Source organism: Oculina patagonica, chromosome 11 (assembly GCF_052425735.1).
Source record: "Oculina patagonica isolate OP01 chromosome 11, crgOcupat, whole genome shotgun sequence".
NCBI lineage: Eukaryota > Metazoa > Cnidaria > Anthozoa > Scleractinia > Oculinidae > Oculina > Oculina patagonica.
The window spans coordinates 12,393,483-12,413,400 of NC_135768.1; the positions used below are offsets into that span (position 1 = coordinate 12,393,483).

The following is a 19,918-nucleotide window of genomic DNA, read 5'->3' on the forward strand; positions in this document are numbered from 1 at the left end:
TTATTATTATTATTATTATTATTAAGTTACGAGCCAGAGCGAAAAGGCCAAATGGATTAAGTTATTATTATAAGAAACGTGAGCAATGCAGGCGCCGTGTGATTCCAGGGAAACAGTCTCTTATCAAGCCCTCCTCCCTATCTCCCGTTTTTCTCGATTGCAAGAGAGTTGGAACTCGCTCAACCAATTCTGTTGGTTTAGGATGAAAGTCATAGTGATTACAGAAGCTTTTTAATTTTACATGTAAGTTTTAACAAAACGTTTACATACAGTGTAGAAAAGCCTCTATAACGCTAAATTTTTCAGTAAGTACTTCATATACGGCAAATTATGACGTCATATTAACCAAATTCCACTGAGGTTTCTAATACGTGACAGCGTACACGAAGTATTTTCATACAGAAATGCTTCTCTGCATAATAGTAATCGATAATCACTCGTTTTGCCTTCGTTACCCCTTCGTTATTCCTTCGTGAACAACTGATGAAAACGTAGAACAAACGGAACAAGTCTAATTTGAGATAACTAAGACATTAATTACGTCAACAAACGTCAACACAATGTATTGCGCTAAAAATAATAAATTCTCGGACGTTTGAAGACTTTTGTCTCTTCATTAACGTTAAAACTGCCGTTAACAGACAGCACGCGCAAGACCCTGCATTCAAATGGGATGAACGTTGACTTTGCTTTCTTGTGACAGTGCAAGCGCGCGCTTGCGGCGAAGATGCATTTTAAATTAATTTAAGGCCCCGTTTACACGGGTCCGGACAAATTTTTGCACGGACGAATTTTGTACCTGGACCGCCTGTTTACATGGATCCGTGCAAATTTTGTTACAGATTGCAGTGGTGTTTACACGGAACCGTGCAAATTTTAGACCAGATTGTTACAGATTGCAGTGGTGTTTACACGGAACCGTGCAAATTTTAGACCAGTCGCGGCATTTGAATGGCTTTTTTACGTCTCTGTTGTGATTGGTTATCGCTAATGTTTTAAGCCAATCATGTTGCAGCTAATGCAGCACGCGGCAAATCAAACATGGCGGCAGAAGCGGCAGAGAAGAACTTTACGTGGTCTGATGAAGAAATTAATTTGTTGCTTAATGTAGTTATAGACTACATTAAGCAACAAGAAAAGCAGGGGAAGGAGTTGATTGGGAAACGGTCAGGAGCAAGTACGAAGACGTAACCAAAATGTTTTTGGAAAAGTACCCTCATAACGACAAGGAGAAATTCCCCCGATGTACCGATGCGCCAGGAAGCTTCAACAAAGACCGAATCCAAAACAAACTAAAACGGATCAAGTTAAACTTCAAATTTTTAAATTTTTAAAACAAAATGTAACAAAATAGGGGCATAATGCAACAAAATGTTTCATTTTTGCTAAGCAACCAGGCAAAATATAACTAGATTCCAGGCCTTAACCGCGCTATCTGTGCAAAAAGTTGCACGGTTCGGGTGTTTACACGAGTCCGTACGAAATATGGAACCGTGCCGGTCAAAAATTTGACCTGCTTTTTTCAGGTCCAAAACTTGCACACTTAGCCGTTCAAAAATTCGTCCAGTTCCGCCGGTCCCGTGTAAACGCAAGGTGGAACCGTGCAAGTTTTTGTCCGTGCAAAAATTTGTCCGGACCCGTGTAAACGGGGCCTAAATGTACACGCACGTGCTGTCTGTTAACCGAATTTTTTTTACACTTACGAAGACGCGCGTGACGGTATTTTTAACGCTCACGAAGAGACAGAAGTGTCGAAACGTCCGAGAATTTATTGTCTTTTAGCGCATCAACAATACTTTTGTTCAGATGTACGCGAGAGTAATTTATTTAAATCTCTTAATGTACAAATTGAGTCTCTGATCATGGCGCGTGCCCGATATCTTACATTGTGACAATGCGAGCGCGTGCTAATGGCGAAGACGCGTGCTGTCTGTTAACGGTATTTTTACGCCGATGAAGAAACATCACCTTGCACTTGTTGATAACTTCTACCCATATTTCTTCACTACACTGTTGAAGCTAGAATCCTCTACAACTATAGTCTATGCCGACAAAAACCTAATAAATGCACTACCGTGACCGAGCAATACAATACAATACAATACAATACAATAGTCGTTTAATGTGTCATACACTTAGCAATAAGGTGTGACATTGCAGAAATGTCACACCAGCTAGTTTACAGGTATTCCACCTAAATTAGTTAAGAAAAAAATAATAATAATAATGATAATAAGTGAATAAATAAAAAAAATATATAATTCAGGATGATGAGATAAATAATACAGTAATGCACAAAGCTCAATAAAGCTCAGCACTAGACACATGTACGCAGTGCGGACCTATTTTTTGAGGTGAACTCGACTCCTGTGTATCAAATTCTACCACATCGACCTTTACATTTTTATTCTTATTTCGTTGTTAGCATGCGGTGTACTAACTTTGACTATCAATGGAGGATCTCACGGAAAACTGACTGGTAAGATAATCAAGAGGAATCAACATGTAATTTCTCCTTACATTAACAGTACACTGTCAACCAAAAAGGTGATGAGAATAAAACAAATAACCGAGTGGGGCCTCAAACTAGTCCCTAAGCGTTCTCTCGTTTCGATGACTGCGCAAAGGCTGGAGAGGGAAGTCGGGCGCAGTTGGGTGACGTCAGCGAACTCGCACAAGAGGATAGATATCGCTAACCACCGGATAAATCACTATCCAGTGGATAGCGTAGTTTGTTTGTTCCCATTTTTGTCAAATTTTTAGAATTTTTTAGAATTTTTAGAATTTTTTTACATTTAGAATTTTTCAGATATTATATATGTACATATTGTATTTTACTTATTTTTAGACGTTGGTGTGATATCCGTATGAACTTTTTACCGACGTATTAAAATGTAGATGTAGATGTAGATGTTTTGTTAACACTTGTCCACTGGAACAACTGGGGACCGGCTGGTATCTAGGAGCTACTGTCTTGATGGAAACCAAATTCACGGAGTTTGTCAAACAAGTTTACAATGAAAAGTGCGAAGCAATTTTTGACACTCTTATCCGAGCCTCCCATAAAGGAATATTTTTCTCACCTCTATATTATAATTTTCGTCTGGTTCCGAACCTCTTTCATATCACTTTGGGTATATTAACACATTTCTCTCTGTGTTTGTGGCGCAGATGACACTTACTGGTGCTCTGTGAAGATTAATGGTCAAAAGCGACTCACTAGGGAGGTGATGGAGGATAACCCTTGGAGTGATCACGTGTCTCTTCTTGTGTACGACCTACATGCAGATAAGGTAAAGTGTCTACATAGTTTTCACTGAACTAGGCAACAACTTAAAAAATATTTTACAATTTTCAGTCATGATTTATCATTTTTACAACCTAGTTATTACTTAAGATTGTTGTCCAAAAAGCTATCGTCTACAAGTTATCATCGCTTTGCTAGAAATGGCCAGCAATAAAGGACTGTTTCCATCCTTGAACCCTTTGTGCAAAAATGCTAAAACCAATTTAAAAAGTTCCACTGAAAACTGAACTGTACTGTAAAAAGACAAAACTACAATTGCTTAAAAGCCACATTTAGCTGCGAAAGCCGTATTATGATTTTTGTTTGATATAGTGAGATTATTATCGTAAACATTTATCAGCTGAAAATACAAATCTCGACCTTGATAACTTGCGGAAACTGAAGCCATTTTGAATAAAAGTTTTTAAAATCCACTCAGGTAATAAGTCTAAACTGGCCATTGGTTTATTTTTTTTTTTGCCACGCTCACGTGAAAACTTAAGACATTTTTTGATTGGATTTTAACAAAAGTTTTCAATCCTTTTCAGCGCTACGCAGATTTCGACACGACTCTTGTTTGTTAGATTGTTTTACACAAATGACGAATGTTTTTTAATTATTTTTAGCTCGTAATCAAACTTAAAGGAAGAAGAAAACTCGGTACCAAGTACACTGTGGCAGAGCACGTGCTGCTGCTTTCGAAGTTATGTTTGGAGAGCAATCCTATACAGTACGTAAACGATTTTATGTAACATGCAGCACTTTCACAATGAGTTAAAGCTGATTTCCAGTCCGTACTGCGCAGACTCAGGGTTTGTTTACGTTTTTGTTTTGAATTCGTTGAAACGTTACACTTCGGTGACAGCATACATGACGGTTTTTTAGTCCGCCATTACAGTTCGTTTCGTTCAAGATTTCCGATGAGCTGAAACGTCGGTTTGAAATAGCGTCAAGGTTCTTTTACTCGTTATTATTTGTTCTGCAAGGATATCTGGCGTTAATAATGAAGAAAAAGGTAAGTTTGTCGGGGAATTTTTAGTTTTGCTTGTAAACATTCCCTTCGTGTGGGCTCACATAAACATTGCAGCCGAGATTGCGCAGTACGGACTGGAATTCATCTTTAAATGTGAGCTTTATATTTGGCTTCCATAACTTGTGCAAGTTGCTCTAACTGTTTACCTCGGGGGTTGAAGCGGAATATTTTCACTTTAAATATTCATTATTCCCCGCCCATTTTTCACAAGTATTCATTATTCCTTGCCTATTTTGAGATCAATATTCATTATTCCTTTAAATAGGTTGATGTTCCCAGGTATACAATTTTCAGACCCACAAAACGAGAGCGGTCAAATATTCTATTCCAATTCACATGTTGTGCACAGGACACTGGACATTGTTCTGCTGCTATCCTTCTGGAAGGTGTTAGTTCATCACTTATTACATGCTTTTTTAATGGTGCCCTCTAGTTACACCTTCAATGGCTTTGATTAAAGTGTAAGACGCATGTGGCTTCTTTATTTGCTGACTAGCAAAATAGTACCGCCCCAAAAAAATAAGCCAAGCAACATGTTTCAGTGAAAAGCTTTATTAAATAAACAATGACGACAATGCGGTCCAACCAATGAGTCTATATACTCTGGAAAACAATGAAGTGTTGCACGATGTTTATAACAAGTTCTTTTGTAGGCCATTGTACAAACTTGTTCGAAAACGCGTTTATCTCCTTAACATCATCACTCGTGCAATCAAGTCGAAATTAGTACACCTAACAGAAATACATAATATCACACCCGCTTTAAGCGAAGCATAGTCTTTTGAACCATGTACAAAGACAACAACTGTACGTAACCATAACGACTTGTCTATCAAGAGTCACTTCTAAACCAATAAGTGAACAACGGATAAAAGATAAATGTAGTGTTTTCCTTCAGGAATAACAGGAACGGTACAAGTGCCCACAAGTACGGCAACGGGCCACATAATTTAAAAGTAGCATTCTGTTACCAATCTGAGTATTATTCCTATATTATGACACATTTTACATTGAGCACCGCTTTATGCGTTATCTATTTTCAGCTGTAGCCGTTAGATCAGCTTTGTGATTTTTTAAAAAAGTTCGACATCACCGTAATCTAATACGGGTTGCTGTTCTCCCTGTTCGTGTACGACAAGAAACCCTGGATTTGTCCGGACCCGTCATATGCTGATTTTTTTCCTCGCAGTTTTGCGCTATTTTTTACCCGCATTTTCGCGTTCATTATGGTGAAGATGCATGGATCTACTTGGATTTTAAACAGTACACTTAGAAATCGATTAGAAAAGAACTCTCGATTTTTATTGTTGTTGTCGTCGTTGTTGTAAGCTTATGGTTTGGAAATCTGTTCAAGTTAAAAATAGTTTAAAAGCTTTACTTGCCTGTCTTTCCTGTGCTTTCCCATCTTTACAAATCCGAACAGTTCTTAGACCGTAACCAAAGCGTCGAAATTTAAAGCGGTCAACTGAAGCATGTGCTTTGAAAGTGACGCCACTAAAATAATATCTCCCTTGGGGAGTAGTCCGCGTGGCAAATTTTGTAAGCTTAACATGAGGCAGAGCGCCTGCCAAATATCGAAAATATAGAACACCTGCGATTCTTATTTGGAGACAGAGAGGGTGAGGAGAACTTATTTTCTCTTTGCAAGTATTCAATATTCTTGATTAAAAAACTGAGTATTCAATATTCCTTACAATTTTGAGCCAATATTCAATATTCCTTTACAATTTTAAGCCAGTATTCAATATTCATTATTCCGCTTCAACCCCCGATGTTTACCGGCCAATCGGGGGGTAGAAGTTTGAATCACACGAAATTTCTCTTGCAGTTTCCACCGGCTGCAAACCGTCTTATTTCAAGTTCTGACTGGCTTATTGTGCTAGTTGTGGCTGTGGATATTAGCTCTGATTACTTTTGCGTTCAATTTCACAAAAAACGATAAATAACCAACCCATTTAGTATTCCTGATTAGTGTACTCTCATCATAAAGACATGTCGGTTTGAATCGCTAACGTCTCTGTTGAGGGATCACTTGAAACTGAACCTCTCAGAAGGATGACACAATAATTAACTTTGCAGTGTGGTACTAGTTATGATGAAAAATTGTATGTCGTTGCAAGGGATCATGAAGTACTATCAGGCGAACTGCCCCTGATTCTATCAAAAAATGTCATGACTTTTTAGTTTATGGCAGTTTGCGATCAATATATGTTACTTATCATATAGAGAACAAGTCCTGGAGAAATCATCTTTCAAACCTGCTTCCCTGACGGTCCAAGTGGAATACACACCTCTTCCAGTGATTGATGTGTGTCACACAATCACTCATGAGGAGTTCAGCAGAAATTACACCAGCAGACTACGAAATCTACACCCAAATGAAGGTGAATATATCATTTAAATTCTGATATCCACATTATGTGGTAGTCCAGTCCTTGTCTTGAAATTCAAATTCTCAGCTGCTAGTAAAAACGCGTAGCCGTTCCGCGCAGACCCGTCTACATCACATCGTGTGCGGTAAGAGCCGAACACTTTATTTTGTAACACCTTGCCGATTGAGTAGAGTTGTGTTATTAAGGTTTGCAAAATGAATATAGCTTGGTGACTGGCAATCGGAGAAAACACTATTTAACAAGAATCTTGAGAAGCTTAAATTCGGGCGGTAAATAATTAACTATCCGCTTTGACTTGAAAGGCAGGGTTCAGTACGGCAAAAACCACAAAGCAGATATTTAAGTAACACTCAGTCCGAGGTTTGCGTGCCGTAAATGATCTAATAAACGCCCACTCTCAAATAAACGCCTCGTATCTAATAAACACCTCCCCTGAAGTGCAAAGTTTGTATTAGACGCCCCTCTCTAATAAACGCCTTGTCTCTAATAGACGCCCCCTCCAAGAATCATCTCAAAAACCAAGGAATGCTCCATAGAGTAAAATCACGCAATAAAGTTAGTTTTTTGCTTGACTGGGACGTCGAAGAGGCCAACATGGTTGACCCTGATGACGATAAAAACGTCGATATCGAACTATGAACAACATCTCTAGGTTTTGCATTAGCGCAGATTAGATTAGTCTCCTACTCGCCAACTCTGTTATGTATCTTACTCCACTAGAAAACTACCCATCCTATTTGTTTTGTTGACGTTGTTACTGTTAAATTGAAATAAACGCCTCTCTCTAATAAACGCCTCATATCTATTTAACGCCTCCCCTAGGACCCCAAAAATTTAATAGACGCCCGGGCGTTTATTAGATCATTTACGGTAAGTCACACGGTTTGCATGTCGAGCTGTATTAGTGTGCATAACATAATATCTAGAATGTTGTCAAGACTGCATTATTACTTATCACATAATGCTTATGACATAATGGTCTCAATTTATAAATACATTGCGCACAATGCAAATAAACGATTGAACTAGACGACTAGAAAATATAAATTTTTAACACGTAGAAAAGTGCAGCCTATTTGCAATACCTTAAGGCGGGGTTTCATCTGAAGGCCGTAGGCTTTTCGGTATTTTCTAGCCATTACACTTTATCGACAACTCTTTATCGGGTAACTACTATTGTCAAGAAAATCATCACAACTTGTTGACCAATGATTGGACATTTGTTTCATTCCATTACTGTAATAGCAATTGATGAAGAATTGTAGTTCTGACCCAAAGTATAAGGGCTGAGAAACACTGAAACCCCTAATCAGCCACCTTAAACGGAAATATCTCGTTCGTTTCGTTTCAACGTATTGCGGTATTTTTAAAATTTTGGGGGATGTTTGGGAGGCGATAGTTTTTTCTCAATGGATTAGTAAAGTTTAGATAAATAAGAAATATTAAACATTTAATGTGATTTTAAAATTAGAATTTGAAGTAAAAAAATTGGTAAACGGACACCAAACAGTCCCCTGACAACCTGGAGTGCTCTTTCGCCCCATGTAAGGGAATCCGGAATCCGGAATCCAACATATTTTTGCTCATGGAATCCGGAATCCAGGGCTTTGGAATCCGGAATCCAGCCTATGGAATCCAAAATCCACCTCCTATGCAATCCGGAATCTACCATCAGAGCACTACAAAAGCTACGAAGCTAACCAGAAAGCTAACGTAAAATGTTTGATATTTGGTCACCACGGCGTTGTCTTTGATCCTCCTGGTAGGGCGCATGCTTTATTTTGTTAAAGATTACCATTTTATCATGCTGGGTTTTGACGTTTAGAAATTGAAATTTATTGACAAGTGTAACGCAATGTCTCTCAACCGCCAACAATACTCGCAGGAGGTGTTTATCCTTTTCGGTCCCGTGCGGGCTCACCATTCTTGTAACACAACTTGAAAGCAAAATGTGGCACGGATTCGTGGATCAATGTAAATTTTCAAAAAAATTCGGTAATAGTGAAAGCGGTAAAAGGTAAGGCTGCTTGACGGTGAAATCTGGCGAAGTTAAACCATTGAGAACTTTTGTCCAGGAAGTTTCCCTGTGGAAGTAACACGACGCCCAGGTGCCCATTTGATTCGGCGATCGAGCATTTAGAGAAATTCAAGCTGGTTCTTCAGTACGGTTCATTCACTTTATACTTTGTCGTTTGAGGAGTTTGAACTACGTACGGAATTCGAGATGGGGAAGCATTAGAAAAAACTTCAAGCCAAAGGAAAAAGGTATATTTAGAGTCACGTTTTTGGTAGTCGTGTATAATTAAGCAGTGTATATAATATTTAGAGTACATTTGAGTTCATGTTTCGGATGCAAACATAATCAAGCATAATATTCGAGTCGAATTGGGTCCAACAGCTGCTTGTTGATCCTCGAAATTAAAGTCCTTGCAATATTTTTTTACTATCGCTAAACTATCGCGCTTAGAAGTTGAAGAAAGAAGAAAGATATGTGAGAGAACGAGAGGTCACTTATTATCAATATAAGGCCATAAAACGTACTACCGGCGTACTCTCCGCTATTGATCTTCCTTGTGCAATTACAGGAAATGCACAGGGAAGAGAGGCTGGGAGAATTAACCCCACCCCCCTACCACTTTTTTTACCGTAACAAAAATTATACATAATAGAAAGAATCGAAAATTACTGTTAACATTTCGTTTGTGGAAGTCGTTTCCAAAAGTTGGTGATAAATTTTATTAGCAGAAACTCAGCTAGCAGCTGTGTTCTATCGGAAATCCGCGAATCTGATTGGTTCTCCCACTGTTTTCTATTCGCCAACAGAAAACAGTCGCACATGCGCGTAGCTCTTTAAGCGGTAAATTTTCTTGATTTTTGTCTTCAAAGTGCACAAAATTATAGGTTCTGGACTGCAATCCTTTTAAGTTTCTACTAAAACAATTGGGCTACTCGCCCTCGTTTTCTATGATAATACATTTTCAAGTTCTCCTCTCTGCACTTGGTTAAATTCCGTATTTGACGAGCTTTCCGTAATCTCCTCTTGTACGTCAAGTAATTCTTCAAAATCATCAGTCACGTCAAACATAAGAACTTCTTCTAAATCACCTGCTAAGCTGAAATTTGAATCGCCGTCCCTGTTTGAAGGGTCTGATCGAGGTTTTATCGAAAGCCTTTCTTTATTGCAACATTTTGTTGTTTTAAGCAATATTTTTACAGCAATATTTCAAGCGCTGAAAGTTTATTTTCTTGTAATTTTAAATGCATTTTCCGGTATCTCAGAGAAATTAAAATCCAAATTCTTGATGCGCGGGACTGCGAACTAAGCTGAACTAAGTTAGCGTATTGAACTGTGAAACAGTATTTACGGGATAAATCTTTTTGCATGGACTTATAAATGTTAAGTTCAGTTGTTCTTCGTTGTAAAGAAATACGTGCGTAATTTCGAATAAGCGTATAAGCTAATTTAATTTAAATTATTTTCTAGCTTTAGGGGCCGTTCATTTTTTATGAGGTAGGAGGGCTGGTGGAATTTCAGGGAGGTCATGAAAAAAAATAGGGGTTCGGAGGGGGTGGGGGGCAGCCAAAAAATTATGGTCTGTAAGGCGGGGGATCACTGAAAATAATTAAACTTTTAAGTGTTGTAATGAGGGCTTCTGTAATAGTTAAAAATCTTGCCAGAATGCCCAAAATAACATTCCTGAGGTTCTGAAAATTCAAAATTTTCCGGTGGGGGCATGCCCCCGGACCCCCCTTCTTTGTTATGTACCCCTACTTTGTCATTAACCTAACCCACTTCAGCTTATTGGTTACAAATGCAGTCAACCCATACCAACAAACGGCATCCACAATAAACAGATGGTTTATTTAGTCGAGGCAATGTAGCTATTTGGGGGGATGTAGTTTGTCTATTATTTTGACTGAACAACTGATACATTCTTTAGTCAAAAAGCTTGATAAATTTTAACTTCACTTGACCATTTGTTGTTGGGGCCATTATATTATAACATTGACTGTCTCGAACTGTCTAGCAAATTCCACCACCCCACTTACCCTATAAAAAATGAACGGGCCCTTATATGTTTACGGTTTTTACATATATTTAAATTTAATATACTAAAAAAAGAAAATAGACGACATCGCATCTTAACAGCTGAATCAGCTATAAAAATAGCATAATCTGCTGTTGAGGTACCAATTAAAAACAAATTTAAAGGTGTGGAATACGTAATCTCGCACCTTTTGGAATCCGGAATCCATAGGCATGGAATCCGGAATCCAGTCGGTGGAATCCGGAATCCACGGTGTGGAATCCGGAATCCAAGACTCTCTTGGATTCCCTTACATGGGGCGAGCTCTTGCATGAGGTCAACTGTCTGATGATGTGTCCATTTACATGGTCGTTTTCTCTTAAACGAGCACGGTGACCCCCATTTTTAATGCATTAATTTAAATGTCATACGACGGTCTACAATATATCGCGATTTAAAGAAAAGTTTAAATTCTACATTGAGATATTTTAATTTTATTGCCCGTAAAAAACACGTTTTCAGGTAGTGCCGTTGACATGCGCACGAAACACAATTTTTAATTTCTTTCAGAAATCTTAATTCCTGTACATTAAAAATAGTTCTTAATATTGCTGGTTTTCACTGTCACGCAATCAAAAAATAAATTCGAAACCATTCAACTACAGAAGCTATGAATTTCAAATATTATAGACGATAAATAGATAAACAATTTCTCCAAGTTTCAGGTCTGTGCGGTGTACCGTTCGCGAGTTATTTGCCGAACCTTTCCACGCAAATTTATAAAGCTTAGTATGGAGATGCCATAACTGTGTCCTTCCGAAGGGCACAGTTATGGCCGCCGTGATGTCAGAGAAACCATCTGGAACTCAATTCTGTTTACAACAGCGGCAATCTTTGGCTCATGAGCTAGTACAGTTTCACATAAACACCACTTATTATACCTGAAATGTTCAATCTGCTGAAAATGGAAAGGAAAGGCCTTTTTTCAAACAAAACAGCTTTGTCACGGCACTCAGGTCACATACGACGGAGAACTCAAATATTCAAAATGCTCTGTTTAAAAAACGAATGACACTTTCGATCTGGAAATTTGCAAAAAGATATATTTTTAGTTTATCTTACGTCTAATGACAACGAAAATTTAGTAGGCCTAGTGAATTTTGATTTCAGAATTTTATGACGTAACATGAAAACCAAGAATAAGATCAAAGTCTATTTTGTTGAGCTAGACTAATACTAAAATGCAATAATGACTTTTTTCTAGTTCCCCATTCGGATTACTAGGCTTCCTAATATATACCTCGCGGGTCGAATATTTACTATAATGCCCATCCATTTTACACAAAAACTAGCGCGGTGACCCCCATCTTTTTATTTCAGTTTTTTAATGCTCATAACAAAAACAACGGCGCGAACTGATTGCACTCAAATTAGACTAGACTATAGTTCGAAGACTGTTGTTTCGAGGACCGAGATCTCCGATGAAAGCGAGTTGAAGAAGTATGTTTTTTTCGGCTTCATTCCAGAGGCGGTACCCAATTCTTCGATGTCGAAGTTGCATGCCTTGTGTAAATATTTGCCCCCGCAGGGTTTTGGCCCAGAGGCCAAAACCCGAGGAGGCATCATTGTAATCCGCGCGAATATATAGTATATACTGGGAAAAATCTCGATTTGATCAATTTTTGCCCGCAAATAGTCTCGGGAGTTGTAAAATGCCGACAAGCTGAAAGCCCGCAAGTAGGTATCGGGAGTTGTAAAATGCCGACATACGGTGATTGGTCAATGATGACGCAAGTAAACGATGATTGGGTAATGATGACAGCCCAAGCATGAGCACGTGCACGGATGACAACAAGTAAACAAATTAAGCTTGTAAAGGTTGATTGCAGTTGGGCAGAATTTTGAAAAAGATAATTTGAGGTTTTATTCGAGGCCTATTCATTTCACAATGTCTAAACGCCGAAAGCAATGCAATTGTTGAAAAGACTTCGCGATAATTAACTAAGTAACTCGCAGAGAAGTAAGAAAATCCACATTTTTTACATCTGAGTGGCCGAAGAAGAAATATGTCTAGGAACACGTACGAACATATCAAGCCATATCTTCAAATTTGTCTGCGATTTACGATAAGCAAGCCTTAGTCCAAAACCGCTATTTACCAAGCGCAAACTACTTGAACGGAGAAAAGCCTTGATCAGTCTATCTCCGGACGAGATTTACAAGAAATTTAAAAAAGACTCGCGGCAGGCGAAACCGGAAACCAGAAGCGAGCGACTTTTAGAAAGTCAAGCGTTTTCATTGTCAAAGGTGAGAAATTATTTCGGTATCCTTTCCTTTTAAAAAGTTGATCGTTGTCATGAAGCGTGATTTACGATAAGAAAGCCTTTGTCCAACTGACCGTGATTTACCAGGCACAAACTACTTGAATGGAGAAAACTTTAAAAGTCTTGATCGGTCCACTTCCGGACGAAATTTTAATTTTACAAGATGATATGCGGCATCAAGAAAAGAAATTCAAAAGAGATCTCGAGATGCATTGTGATTATTTAAAACTCGCGGCAGGCGTTTGCTTTTACAGAGGTAAGAAATTCTTTCGACATCCTTTTCTTTCTAAAGATTGATCATTCTCATGTCATTCTTCATGCTCGGGCTCTCAGCCCATATATTTATAAAACAATTGGGCCGGCTCAAATGGTAATTTTAAAACGTTTTGCTGTTTCTAAAGTTTATCCTCGCTGAGATCAAGACTTTACCACAGTGAAGTGAGTTCGATTCGAGCCCGCAAAGCGGCCCATTCAAAGCGAAGAAGTCGCAAAAACGAGCCACGCAAGTCGCGATAGGTCGACCGTCCCGGCGTGTTAAATTAAAAAAGACGACGGACATTTTTTAAAGTCTAGCTTGAGTCTAGCTGAGATCCCCCACCACAGCAAAACGTGACAAAATGATGTCAAGATGCTGTTGCGTTCTTGTAATTAAATGATTTACCGTATCATAATTAATAATCATCCAAAATAGAAAATTAATTTCCAATCAAATGTCTGAATTGTAGAGAAGGATGAACAGCAAAGAAAAACCGCTAAACATCGTCGAAACTTCGGGGGCAACCTAGTGTCAGCTATTTCTAGTTGTATTCTGTGCACGAGTCGAAATTTTAAACTCCAAGAACTGCTCTCGCGCGCTACAAATCGCCACGAAAACGGCATAAAACCAAACCTAAAAATGCGAAAATATTTCTACTTCATTTTATTACAAATAAAAGTCGTAAAAGCCTATTTTAGAAAGCTTAAATATTTACAATAGCAATTAGTGAAGAAATTTGAATATGTGTATATAAATATTGTCACTCGACCCTTACCGTATATAACTCCCAAATGATGTTGTTTAATGCGTGAAGGAATTTTTGCTCTGTCTTTCAGAGATTTGTCCTTCTAATAAGCGACAATTGGAGGTAAAGTAAATGTTTGAGCGGGTTAATGGTTCTAAGTTATGGGACAGTGTCTCATAAGAATCTTTTTAAGATTCGGAGTAGAATATTCAGTTTGCTCATGTCTGCGAGTATGGCGGCGACATTGTCGTCGTTAAATTTGGCCATGGAGTTCTTAAAAGAACTGTTTTTTTCAAATTAGCAAGACCGGTTTCGAAAACGAATTAACTCGTTTCCTTCGTCAGTTGCTTTTAGTTCTGTGCTCATGTAGATGTGAGCGGCTATGACCTGAAGCTCGCAGAGGTAGCGCCCTCTTTTATAGCCCAAAAAGAACTCGTAATAAAAAACTGACCAATGAGAAGTCGTCGGTTTGCATCAGTGCTATTGTTATCAATAAACAATAGACGCCAACTGGTCGGATGCAAATTTCTGCTTGAAAACAGAATGACTTCAAGAAAGTTTTTACGAGTTTGTTTTCCAATTGTAAGGATACTGAAAAGTCAGTAAACTTAAATGTCAACAAGATAGTGGCTAAAGAAGAACAAAAAGTTCAATGAAGCCGGGTTCGTGGAGCCTAGTTCGTACGGTGGCAGTGTAGTTTTTGAAGTCAAAGTGTATAATATTGTCACTCGACCCTTACCGTATATAACTCCCAAATGATGTTGTTAAATGCGTGAAGGAGTTTTTGCTCTGTCTTTCAGAGATTTGTCCTTCTAATAAGCGACAATTGGAGGTATAGTAAATGTTTGAGCGGGTTAATGGCTCTAAGTTATGAGATTCCAGTGTGTCATAAGAATCTTTTTAAGATTCGGAGTAGAATATTCAGTTTGCTCATGTCTGCGAGTATGGCGGCGACATTGTCGTCGTTAAATTTGGCCATGGAGTTCTTAAAAGAACTGTTTTTTTAAAAAAATTAGCAAGACCGGTTTCGAAAACGAATTAAGTCGTTTCCTTCGTCAGTTGCTTTTAGTTCTGTGCTCATGTAGATGTGAGCGGCTATGACCTGAAGCTCGCAGAGGTAGCGCCCTCTTTTATAGCCCAAAAAGAACTCGTAATAAAAAGCTGACCAATGAGAAGTCGTCGGTTTGCATCAGTGCTATTGTTATTGCCCCCGCAGGGCTTTGGCCCAGGGGCCAAAGCCCGAGGAGGCATTATAGTGGTCCCCACGTATACCGTATTTACTCGAATAAGCGCCGCGGCGCTTATTAAATTTTTCTTGCCTTAAGTGCGGCGCTTATTCGAGGGCGGCGCTTATTTGAGGGCGGCGCTTATTTAAAAATTGGACGCCACAAACAATGTCATCTAGGCGAAACTTCTACAGTGACTAAAAGAAGGGTATTTTGAGTGTCAGAAGAAAGTAGTTGCGCTTTCTGTCCCGACAAAGTTCACAGCCTTCAAAACGTTAACAGAACTACGTATTGTAAGAATTTTGGATAGAAAAAAAGAATAACTTGAACTGCAAAACATTGCTTTTGACGAAAAGGAATTTACAAGGCTGTTTCAGAGTTGCATTGTAGTGCTATTTTTAGTTATACGAAATTCTTCGAACAAGCGCCACATCGGATCTGCGGCGCTTATTCGGGGGCGGGGCTTATTAACTTTTTTGTCCCAAATGCGGCGCTTATTCGAGGGCGGCGCTTATTCGGGGGCGGCGCTTAATCGAGTAAATACGGTAAGTAGTTACAGAAGGAAAATACAGAGGAAATACACGGGGAAATACAGTGCATACAGTCAGAAGCCAGAAAAAATCTCGACTTGGTTGAAGTGAGCGCGCAAGCTAGTATCGGGTAATGATGACGTAACAATAGGGTTTGCCTGCAAATAGTATCGGGTAATGATGACGTAGCAATAGCGCTTGCCCGCAAGGTGTTCTCTGGTACGTTTAAGCAGTTTCCCGGATTACGCGTCCTCACAACTCCTCAACTCTCACCTCGCACATGTAGTGGATCATATTTTGGCGAGATATATACCGTATACGGTACGTTTGAGGGGTGATTTTTTTTCCAAAATTTTCAAGCCGGATGAAAGATTTTAAGTTTATATCCGATATACCAAAAACATTATTTAAAAAACTTAAAACGCACGCGAATTACCGACAAAAACATATTCTTTCAATTTTAAAACTTTTTTAGTCCGCTAAGTGTTATAAAGCTAATTAGAATGTGTCAACCGAAGAGCCTACGTAACATCGGCAGACTCGCATGTAATTATCACACAACAATCTAAGCTTTTGTCGGTCGGGAATAAACACCTAAAGCGATACTTGATGAAAACGTTTGATCTTTAAGTCAGGGCTTTGTATTCGGTCGCTGCACTTCTAGTAGAAATTCGAGGTTTTGTGCGAAGATTTCCCCCAGGAGGTGGCCCGGTCATCTGAGAACGTGTTTGCGGGAAGTTTGTGGGCGGTGTTTGTTTGCGGAGCGATAGATTTTTCTAAACGCTATTTTCTCGAATTATATTTTTCGCATGATAGCTAAAACTCCGAGGGATTTAGTTCAATTGACTTCAAATTTTCAGAGGAATGACTTCAATATGTCAGCAACAAAACGGTGTCGGGGATTGTTTTATTTATAAAAACTTTTGCGTTGAGAGGCTTTTCTGTACGATCAATCCATGTTATTTTAGCCCTTCTTCGAAAATGCTCAGTAGTTTTTACTGAAATCAAATACGACAAAACGCCGACACGTTTTTTAGCACTTTGGGAGCGGAAACCCTCGAACAAATCAAATAAGCGAATTTTAAAATTCGTTGTAAGTTAAAAATCTTTCAATAGCCGATTCTGACTTTCGTATTTAGACCTCGTAAAAAATTAAACAATTTATTTTATCACAAAATGGATGAAATATTTAGATAGCCAGTTCTATGAGCTTTAATTTAATATAGAGTTTTATGTATCTTCTGATTTAACCCGGACGCGCTTCAGTGTTTTAAAGTGAGACACCCCTAATGGTATACGGTAACGTTAACTTGGCAGTCGAGTTTTTGAGCTTGTGCAATCTTTCAATCCAGCAATCGTAACCAACTCGCGCTACAGTAGCAAGTTAAGCTTTGTAATCTATTTCGATGGCAACAAAATCCAAAATATCCTCACCCTGCAAAAGCTCAAAAACTCGACTGCCACGTTAAAAAATTGTTACACTTTAATAGTATTTTAAAATTGAAAGAGAAATAAGCATTTTACAATAAAATTGAGCTATCTTCAACTTCTCACTGCCCATCAATGCCTCACCCAGTGCCCAGATGCGATAGCCACTCAACCTCGTAACACTAAGCCGCAAGCTACAGTTTCGCTCATTATTTACAGCCCTCAAAAATAAACACAAACAAGTTTCCATTTAACTTAAATCAGATAAGATCAAAAGACCGGGGGCATTTTTAGTGTCAACTACCCCTAGTCAATAAACAATAGACGCCAACTGGTCGGATGCAAATTTCTGCTTGAAAACAGAATGACTTCAAGAAAGTTTTTACGAGTTTGTTTTCCAATTGTAAAGATACTGAAAAGTCAGTAAACTTAAATGTCAACAAGATAGTGGCTTAAGAAGAACAAAAAGTTCAATGAAGCCGGGTTCGTGGAGCCTAGTTCGTACGGTGGCAGTTAAACAATGGCGGCCTTCTTTTACTTAATTTTGTGACGCGCGTAGAAGCATAACAACGAAAACTTAGAGAAAAAATCTGCTTGGATGCTTTGACTTTGAAATTATTTCACAGCGTGGGAAAATTTATCAATGGCGGCCTTCTTTTGCTAAATTTTGTGACTTGCGTAGAAGCATAAAAACGAAAATTTTGAGAAAAAATCTGCTTGAATGCTTTGACTTTGAAATGATTTCGCAGCGCGGGACAGTTAAACAATGGCGGTCTTCTTTTTCTAAATTTTGTGACGCGCGTAGAAGCATAAAAGGTTGCATACAGCAATTGATCGCAATTCAGACGTCTGTTGTTTCTTTTCGGCCAAAAAAAAAAACAAACAAACAAAGAAATTTCCCATTTCTCTCAAAAGACTGAGATATTCGATACAGTTTAAGTTTAATTCAAAGTTTTGATTCAGAATGCAGATTAGAAGAACAATTCGATTTTATGTAATCAGTGTTATTGTATTACGACTGTTTTGCGATAATAATATTCGGAGCAGTTCGAAAGAGGAGTTTTGCTATTTTGTTATGAATGAAGCCGTTTAAACTTTTTTCATCCGCGCGGCAGTTCGACATCATCCGTGTGAAGAAAATTTACATCCGTGTAGCCGTTCGACTTCATCCGTGTGAAGAAAATTTACATCCGTGCAGCCGTTCGACTTCATCCGTGTGAAGAAAATTTACATCCGTGTAGCCTTTCGACTTCATCCGTGAGAAAAAAAAATTACATCCGTGTAGCCGTTCAACTTCATCCGTGTAACAAAAATTTACATCCGTGTAGCCGTTCTCGGTATCCGTGTAGAACGGCTCATCGAGCCGTTTCTCATCCGTTCGCTTGCCGCGCGTTTCGCCGAACACACGGATTCCGTAAGGAACGTTTTCGCGTGAGAGGTCACATATGGGCATGCTGTGACTTCACAAACATAGGATGGTAAGCCCGTGCTTTCACAAATCAGGGCTGTCAATAAGTTTTCAAGTAGATGTCCTGACTTTGAAAGTAGGCGGCAGGGTACTTTTCGAGCGCCAAAGGCGCGAGCCCCCTAGCGGGGGGTGGGGGGGCATGCCCCCACCAGAAAAAAATTAACTAGATAGATACTTGGAAATGCAGTCTGTACCAAGCAATTAGAGAATAAGGGAAATTTGCCTTATTTTTGATCTGCCGTACCAAGTACGATATGCCCTTAGCGTATAAATCACTAATAAAACAGAACACACTTGATAATAATTCTCTAAGGTTATACACTGTGCAGTACTAACGTACTAGAAACGTACTTGATAACAAAGACCACGCCGTACTAAGGATTTTTACTATATATCAGCATAGAAAATAGTTTCACAATGGTTTGTTCCCAAAACGTTTTTTACTGTACAGACCTGCAACTTGTATACTGACAAATTCAGAACGAACCGACTTCTTCCCGCTACCATGATATCAAAGCGCAGCACTTGTTAGAGCGTTCGAAACCATAGATGCAAGATCGTTTAATAGAGACAAACAAGATACAGTGGAACCCCGATATAACGATCTTCGATATAACGATATTCCCGATATAACGATGAATATGTTATGTCCCGGCAATAGTAAAATGTATGGGACGGAACCCGGATATAACGATTCCTCGATACAACGATATTATTTTACTGCCCCCTTGGCATATCGTTGTATCGGGGTTCCACTGTACAGCCGTTTACCGGCAGTCTTTGAAAATCCTGAATCCGTCAACATGAGGCAAAATAAAGTTTTAAAATTTCCTTTATCAATGATTCTTATTTTTTAATTCAGTTCTATAAACTGCTTTTTGTGCCGCAGCACTGTCCAACAAAAATTTCAATTTCCTCAAAGTTTCGGGATAAAAGGATAGAAATTATTTCATGCAGAATGTAATTTGATTAAGCCAGTCTATAGATACTTCAAGCAGTTGAATGAAAAACCGTTTTGTTTTCATCAATGAGAACCACTTTCAAATAGTTAATACATAAAAAATAACAATCAGATCAGAAGGAAGGAAGGAAGGAAGTAAGGAATCTTTTGACTTATTTGAAGACTTTCAAAGCCGTGACATTGTGCATGCAAGCCGCGATAAAATTTAATGAAAATAAAATTCAATTAACATTTAATTAT

At 38.6% G+C, this 19,918-nt stretch overlaps 1 protein-coding gene across 1 annotated transcript in view; it reads left to right on the forward strand.

The window, feature by feature from the left end:
- Positions 1–19,918, forward strand: part of LOC144630316 (uncharacterized) — a 63,883-nt gene that overhangs the window by 20,542 nt on the left and 23,423 nt on the right. Inside the window, exons 7-10 of the mRNA XM_078488663.1 lie at positions 2,426–2,479; positions 3,172–3,293; positions 3,913–4,016; positions 6,546–6,703. Of these exons, the coding sequence (XP_078344789.1) occupies positions 2,426–2,479; positions 3,172–3,293; positions 3,913–4,016; positions 6,546–6,703 (438 nt within the window). The remainder of the gene's footprint in view (positions 1–2,425; positions 2,480–3,171; positions 3,294–3,912; positions 4,017–6,545; positions 6,704–19,918) is intronic.